This window comes from Gekko japonicus, unplaced genomic scaffold (assembly GCF_001447785.1).
Source record: "Gekko japonicus isolate JY-2015 unplaced genomic scaffold, Gekko_japonicus_V1.1 scaffold94, whole genome shotgun sequence".
NCBI lineage: Eukaryota > Metazoa > Chordata > Lepidosauria > Squamata > Gekkonidae > Gekko > Gekko japonicus.
In genome coordinates, this window is record NW_015174274.1 from 1,578,076 (window position 1) to 1,586,614 (window position 8,539).

Below are 8,539 nucleotides of genomic sequence, written 5' to 3' on the forward strand. Positions count from 1 at the left end.
TTCTTATATAAGTTTTTATAAAAGTTCTCAAAAGCTTAATAATTTCCTTGGGACTTTGTGTTGTGTTGTTATTAATTTTTATAGATCTAACTGTCTGTTTTGCTTTTTTAATCTTCAGATAGCTTTTTCGCTGTGTTAATGCTGTTCCTCTGGAATTCGTTCCTTACCATAATTTCCTTTTCCCACAATGTTGCTATGTCTAATGCTTCTAATTGTTTTTGAATCTCTTTGATTTTGCTCTGTAAAGTGGGGCTATAGTTTTCCATTAGTTCCCTTTGTAGCTTCTCTAATTCCTTTATTTTATTTTGTCTTTTTTATACCATTCTCTTTTTATGTTCTTTTCTTTTTTTATGCAATGGCCCCTTATTACTGCTTTAGCGGCATCCCATAGTATATTGGTAGGCACCGTTCCTCTGTTTTCCTTGAAGTATAGTTGTATCTGTGATGTCATATATTCCCTATCTTCTTCTTTTGCCATTATTAAATTATTATATCTCCAAGGTCTGTTTGTTGTGGGTAAATTTAATTCCAATTCAATACTTATAGGGGCATGGTCAGATATCCAAATTGGAAGGGTTGTAATCTCTTTTATGGACATATTTTTCCCCCAAAAAATTATATAATCTATGCATGACGCTGTTTTATACCTGCTGGATATATGCGTAGGTCTAGGTCTTGTTCCTATAAACTCATATGCTTCTTTCAGGCCCCAGTCTCCTAGCTTAATGCTTTTATTCTTTGTTATGTCAATATTTAGATCCCCTGCTACAATTAATTCTCCCTATGAGAACTGTTGAATCTTCTTAAAAACCTTAGTTAGAAATTTCTTTTCCTTTTTGTTTGGTGCATAAATGTTCACTATAGTAATTCGTTTGCCTTCCAGTTTAAACTTGACCAATAGGTATCTGCCCTCCTTGTCTGCTAACCTTTTGATATCCTCCACTTTAAAGTTCTTATGGATCAAGGTTGCTACTCCCCTGGCCTTAGAGTTCCCTCTTGCTTCTGCTAAAACCTGCCACTTCGGGTCTTTTATTAATGGTTCTCTATCTTGTGTGTGTGTGTGTTTCCTGTAGACACATCAAGTCTATCCTTTGTTCTCTGGCCATTTTAGTTAATCTAAATCTCTTAAGGTTGGAGGTAAGACCGTTTACATTCAGTGAAAGGACTCTTAAGGACCTACCCATTTTCTTTATTTTTTGAATTTTAGTCCTCCCTGGGTGTGGGTACTTTACTTTATTTATTAAATGAAGTCCTCCCCCCTCCCTTCCCCTGTAGTTTAGGCAACAATTTGGATGAAGGCCTCATCCTGTTTTCCCACTTTCCAGAGTGTACGCATCCCAAACCTCCCCTTCCTTCTTATTCTTAAAGCTAGCTCAATAAACTTTTATATACTTCCCTTTATGTAGTATCTTCTTGCGAGTCTGTCCTTGGTCTTTTATCACATCTGTTTGAAAGGCCTTCTCCCGGGTCGTCCGCATTCTCCATAACTTCCTCCTCTCTCTGTTCTCTCAGGTCTTCTGTATCGATACCCAGTTGCCTGAAGAGTTCCCTTGCTTCCTTAGGGTTTTGTGCTGTCAGCCTCTTGCCTTCTTTAAATATTAATATTGAAGCTGGATACCCCCATGAGAATTTCACATTATTTTCATATAGATTTTGCCCATAAGGTCTCATTTGGTTTTTCTTCTTGATAGTTTCTTGGCAAAAGTCCTCTCTAACCCAGACCTTTCTCCCTCTGAGGGTCAGGTCCTTCTTCTTTTTCAAAGTCTTAAATACTTCCTGCTGTAGCTTTTCTCTTGTGAATTTAATTATAACGTCCCTTGGGGCTCCTCCTTCCTTTCTCCTTTGCAGTCTATGGGCTCTGTCAATGTCTTGGGATTGCACCTGAACCCCATTTTCTTTTATCCATGGTCTAAGTGTTTCTTCTAGGAGCATATTATTTATCTCTTCTGAAATCCCTGCGAAAACAAGGTTTGCTCTTCTGTTCCTGTCTGATAACTCCATAAGCTGGGTGTTTAACTGTTTAATCATCTGTTTGTTTTTTGTAGCAAGCTCAGATGCTGCAATCGCCCTCTGTTTTGTCTCTTTAAGTTCAGCTGCCAGTTCTGAAGCTGCTTCTTATACTGTCTTAATCTCCGCTTTTATCTGCTCCTGAGAGGTTATCATCATATTCTGGAATGCAGACATCTGCTCGGAGAGTTCTTTTATATTTTTTGCCATTGCTCTTATTATCTTCCTGTGAAGCAGATAAGGGCTGGGAGTTTGGCCTGGGCATTGCCTCCCTAAAACAGTAATAAATAATTGCTATCTTACCCTCTGAAGCTTCAGAGTGGAATTCCTTGTGTTCCCCAGATGTTCGTACGTCGGTTTCTCCTTTTAGTTGTCCTTGAGGGCAGACTAAACATGTTCTTTTTGAGCTTTTAAAATAATTATTCAAAGGAGAGGTCAGGCAAGCAACCGGCTTCCTCAGCACATGCGTAGAACCCCCTGCAGAGTTACATCTAAGCCCAGCTACCTATGTTAATAGGATCTGGTTGTCAACTGGTTAAGTGAATCTCTCTGTTTATAGTTTTCATTGGTTGTAAACATAAGACAGATTGCTAATTTCGGACAAAGGGTTTCAGTATAAAAATAACAAGACTTCCTTTCCATGTAAGCAGTTGTACTCAGGCAGCGTACCACAAGCACACAGGCCTTCCTCTTTTTCTGGAGGAGATCAGATGAGGTTTTACTCTCCCATATGAATTCCATGGATGAGGTTCTGTTGCCTCAGGAGTGCAATTCAGCTAAAAACTGGTGATCAGAATAGTATGAACAGAAATCAGATTTATTTGTTCTTTTCTAATGTTGCTATTCTATGTAGAGTTACTCCACTTTTCTAAGCCTACTGGTTTCATTGGGCTTAAAAAGGAACAGCTCTGCATCAGTGGGGGGCAAGCTAGCAAGACTAACACCATTTTCTTTCTTACAACTGCATATGAGTGCTGCTTAGGCAAGCAGATTGCAGGCATGCTAAATTCCGTTAAAGTGCAAAACCGGATGTAGCAAAATAGGTAAGGGGATAAGATGTGTCAGAACATAGCTGGCTAAGCAAAAGTGGTTGTCTTTAATGGACTGAGAAATGAGAAAGCAATCAAGGATCTATATATTCTCCATGCTATATACAGTCACGCTACAGTTTATAATTCTCATGCCTATGGTTTATTTTATACATCTAACCATTCAGTATAATTATTTTAAATAAATCAGGTATGGAGTGCAATATATGGAAAAACCTCATTTAATGCCTGCCTGTGTCACAGCTGGGTCTTCAATTCATTCTTCCCAAATTATGTCAGTCCTAATCTAGTGCTTGGCAATGGTAGTTGGATGGATGAGTTTTAACAGTTTGAAACTAAAGCCAGCTAATACAGATGCGATGGATTGGAATTCTAGCTTTACAAAAATGTGCAGCTATCAATGTATTAAGGCAGGGCTATTAAACATGCAGTCCATGGGCTGCATCCGGCTCTCAGAGGGCTCCAATCCAGCCCGCAAGGACCTGGCTGTTTCCAGCTTCCTCCTCCAGTTCTTCTGCTGCTCCCCCATTACATCTTGTCCTGTCCCCTTTATCAGGAACCTGAAGCCAAATTCCTTGCAAATATCTTGACTTGCCTAAATCCATGTTTAGTGGAGGAGAAAATAATTTATCTTTTATCTGACACTGATCAATATGTCACTTACATGGTTCTGACTACCACAAAAATCCATGCCAAAGCTGTGCTTGACATTTAATTTGGCACAATTATAAGTCTTGAAATTATAACAATAATCTTTTAAATCAGCTTTTACCATTATTGTTCCTGGATTGTTTTTTGGTTAATATTAGTAGTTAATGTATTTTTTTTTTAGTTTAAGATTGTAACAGCCTTTGGCCATATGCTAAACTTTACTCCTCCTCCTCAGACCTCTAATTAGGGGTTTTACCTTCGTGCCTTTTAAAATGGCATGCTTCTGATCCTATTTTAATTGTTGGCTACTTTGAGCAGAAGTCTGAAGAAGTGGTAGACATATAATAAAAATGTATTGATTTATTAAAGTTATTTATGGAAACATTTATATCCTGATTTTCCTCATGGTTCAATAAATCAATAACTTACATAGCAAAATAAAATTAAATTGGGTTGACTCCATCCTGATGTCCATTGCACTGTTCATGACCTCTTTCCAGTGCCCTACTGTCTTGGATATTACTTGGGTAGTGGAATTTCTTAGGGTAATTATTTCATAAGGCATGGGTCCTGATTTTATCTGCTATTGCTATTTATTGTTTCATTGCTTTTACTATTCCTTGGTTTTATGTTGTGAGCTGCCCTGAGCCCATTTTAATAGTAGGGGAGGGTATACATTTAATAAATAAATAAATAAATAAAATTATGTACAATATTCCTCTGGCAAAGATCCCTCTCAGACCCACATGTATTTTATGTATTCATTTCATACCATGTTTCTCCTCAACTGGTAGCAGTTGGACTGGTCCATCAGCAAGCTGTGCATTTCTTACACTGATTGCCTTGGGTCTCCAGGTTTTCTCACTGCTGTAAGACAGAGAGGAAGGTGTAAGAGCCTCAGATAGGGGATACATGATGACACTCAGTTGCAAGGGTGAAAGTGAAATCACCTTTCCAGGTACAAGAAACTAGGGGTGTGCACAATTTTTTCCAGTTTGTTTTTCATCCATTTTAATGTTAAAAAGTAATTTATTATCTTTGTTAAAATGTGTATTTTTTCCCTTATTTACATTGTTTTCCCCATTTTGGTAAAAAACATTAACTGAAAACAGCTATTGGCTAAAACTTTCCCCATCGAGTTTGGATAATTTTTCAGGGATTATGTCAGTCACATGTGGAATTCTACCTAATAACTTGTAGAGAGATAGGAAAAGATCTCCAGTTTTATTTATTTATTTATTTATTTTTACACTTATATCCCGCCCTCCCCAGTGGGCTCAGGGCGGCTAACAGAGGCCAGATCATTAGTCTAGCCATAAATAAAAACATATAAAAACATAATAAAAACATCAAAACATCAAGACTAAAGTGCTCTATCCAGTTACTAGTGTCCTAGATCCAAGATGGTATCCCCACGACTGGAGCTGGTATTCTCAGCGTACATATCCAGTGGCGACGGCCTTTCCGATGTAATTCCAAGTTCTTCCTAGGGCCTTGTCAATGCCTCCATTCAGATGTCTTGACGGTGGTGGTATAGTAGGGTGGTGGCTCCTACTCAAAAGCCTGGCGGAAGAGCTCCATCTTGCAGGCCCTGCGGAACTGCTCAAGGTCCCGCAGGGCCCAAACCCCCCCCGGGACCCAATTCCACCGGGTAGGAGCCGCCACTGAAAAAGCCCAAGCCCTGGTCCCAGCCAGTTTGACATCCTTGGGGCCCGGTATAACCAATAGATTTTGGGGCCCCGACCGAAGTGCTCTTGGGGGAACATGTGAGGTAAGGCGGTCCCTCAGGTAGGCTGGACCCTGACCATAAAGGGCTTTATAGGTAATATCAATTATGATCAGTTAAAATTCTTCTTTGTACCATGGACACATGCTTAGAATATCACTTAGAAAAGTTGTATTTAAATTATCAATATGATCAAATCCTTGTGGACTTGGATTTACCATGGGATACTGCTATCAGAGAGACCAGGTGAATTTTCTTGAACTGGTAGCCACTCCTCAATGTCCCTTCTTTAACTTTTACCTCAGGATTCCAATCCCCACAGCCCAGCTTCTCCCTGACAAAAGGTTTAGTTCACGTGCCAGCTCTCTCACTTCAGCCACCTCTCAGACAAGTTGAAAGATTTTTCTTCAAGATTCTGAGATGGATTGATAATAGTATTATTAAACAATATTTACAGATGACAATGAACACTTTTGGATTAGAAATCATTGGACTGGAAACCAATACCAGATAAATTCTGACTCAGCTCTTACCTGGCTCCAAGCAAGAAAAAGCTGTCAGCAACAGAATGCAGAATTATTAAGCATCACAGAACTACATGAACAAACCTACTTGGCAGGTATGACCTTTTTAAAAATGAAGCCTATATACGTGATCAGTCTCTCTAAACATTCCTTTTTTATGTAGGAAGATATTTCAAAATTAGAATATGTTCATTGGGGGTGGAAGAGATGAGAAGAAATGATATTTAACTATACTTCTAAATGACAAATGAAAAGCCCCATTGGGGGAAAACTTCATGTTAATGTTAGAGATCCATGACTAGATCTCCTGAAAAGTTGTACATAAAAAGCTGCCTACTGTGGCCAAATTTGGATTCTAACTATGATGCTGGACAAGGAGAGTATAAGTCTTCCCAGTCTGTTTTCCTGCAATGATCTCTGGAAAAGAAAGAAAAAATACTGATATCCACCTTTTTGTTTGCCAGAGCTCATGGATTTTCAATCAGGAAAATGGTAGGGAGGAGAAAGTTCACTCCACCTTGCCTAGTACCATGGCTTCAATATGAAGAGGGGCTGCTTTTTGGACTCAAAGAATGCAAGAATTCCAGTCCTAGTTCTCCAATATACTGTGTAGTTTTAATTAGGGTAAATGTCTACTTTATGGCACCTTGGGAAATCATGTTTGATTTTAAGAGTCTGGTATGAATCTGCCATCCAGAATTATGAGGGGAGCTATTGACAAGCAATGCTTTGACGGTAGTTTCCAGGATGTTTACAGTCAGTTGGTTCAGTCCTTCTCCTTCAGTGGAGAATTACTTCCTCCAAGAGAAGAAGACTTGATGGGACGAAGTCATAGGATTCAACCCGTTGTTATTTACCCGCAGACTGGTTCCATGCTGATGTGCTGCGTATTTTTAGAAGAGTTCCTTATAATGCTGTTATGGTGATCTCACCCTCTTCCCTCCCTCATGCATGGAAATTAACCCGTTTTCTCCTTCTTTCTTGCTGAGCAGCCCCTATATCTATTTTCTTCTTATTTGTCTATGGCTGTCCCACCCAGTTGCTTTAATACATATATTTTGATGTTGGTTCAGGCCAGGGAACTGAGGGAAGAGGCAGAATCGCCTTCTTATTTTCAACTTCTGAAATGGCACAAGAGACTTTTGAAAGTTCAAAATAAACAAAATGTTTTTTATAACTTGGAGGAGGAAAGGTCAGGTGGAATCAGGTGTAGGATGTCTGAGGTGAATAGAAACAGAGGTAACTTTGCATTTGCACAAACACCAGATAATTTGTTGCCAACAAGTAAGTGTTTCTGCTATTCAACAAGGTCTTTAAAACTTTAAGGAGAAAGGCTTTCTTTTCAATTTCTTCTTAAATACTCAAACATAGGTTTCTGAGTTTCACTGATATGTAAAGGTCAGAAGGCAGGAACATACAATCAAGTTCCCAAAATCCTTCTTTATACACAAACCAGGGATCACTCCTCTTTACTAGAAGTTATTTCCCTTTTTCGGCTGGAATGAGGAACCTCCTTGACAAAATCCTCCTTGACAAAATCAGTTTCTTATATTCAACTTCTGAAATGGCACATGAGAAGCTTTTAAAAGTTCAAAATAAACAAAATGTTTTATTTACTTAGAGGAGAAAAGGTCAGGTGGAATCAGGGGAAGAATGTATGAGGTGAACGAATAATAAAAACTGAGGTAACTTTGCAATACCACTAAATCCAGGTAACATGTTGCCAACAAGTAAGTGTTTTTGCTTTTCTACAATGAAACTCTGAAGAGAGAAGAAGTTTCTGCTTAAACACTTGAGCATAGGTTCCTCAGTTTCACTGACTCTTAAGGTTTAGATGGTAGGAACATACAACCAAGTACCCAAAATCCTTCTCTATAAACAGACCAGGGATCATTCCTCATTTTAGAGCTATGGGGCAAGAAGTACTTCTCTTGACTAGAAGTTCTGTCCCTTTTCAGCTTGAATGGGGATCCACTGTGATCCACTCACTCCTTCAGTCTCTTTTGCAGTCTGCAGTCAGAACTTAACTGTTTTTTCTTCAACTGCCAGTTCCCAAGCATCATTTTGTAACTGACTCTCTCCATAGAATTCTGTTTGAGCAGCCTGCCATTCAAAGGTTCCCAGACTCTGTGAGGCATTAACCCTTGACAGTCTGTCACAGCTGTCTTTAGTGTTAACTATGATACATGGGTCTGCTTCTTTTAATAAGAGGAGCCAGTCTGGGATCAGACACTTTCAGGCCCCGTTCACACGAGGCGATTTGGCCCGGGAACGGGACAGTTTGGAGGCGGATCAAAGCAGCGCGATCACACCACAACATCTGGGAAGCGTTCTGCTTCCGCCTCCAAACTGGCCCAAACCCGGGAAGAACCGCCTCAAACTGAACCACCTACCTCGGTGGTTCCAACGGATGAGGCGCTTCTTCCCGGGCGTCTGATCGCCGGCGCTCCCTTGCGCCGGCTCAAGCCCGGGCCGGAGCCGAACTGCGCATGCTCCGACATGCGCAGATCGGCCGGCTCCCGGTTAGAGCCGTCTTTTCTCTCCGGCGTTTGATCGCGCCGGGGAGAAAAGGCGGCTCGGCC

The 8,539-nt window shown here is 40.0% G+C and overlaps 1 protein-coding gene across 1 annotated transcript in view; it reads left to right on the plus strand.

The window, feature by feature from the left end:
- LOC107120956 (macrophage mannose receptor 1-like) overlaps nucleotides 1-8,539 on the plus strand; it is a 59,081-nt gene that overhangs the window by 5,449 nt on the left and 45,093 nt on the right. The window contains exon 4 of the mRNA XM_015423748.1: nucleotides 5,891-6,052. Within this exon, the coding sequence (XP_015279234.1) occupies nucleotides 5,891-6,052 (162 nt within the window). The remainder of the gene's footprint in view (nucleotides 1-5,890; nucleotides 6,053-8,539) is intronic.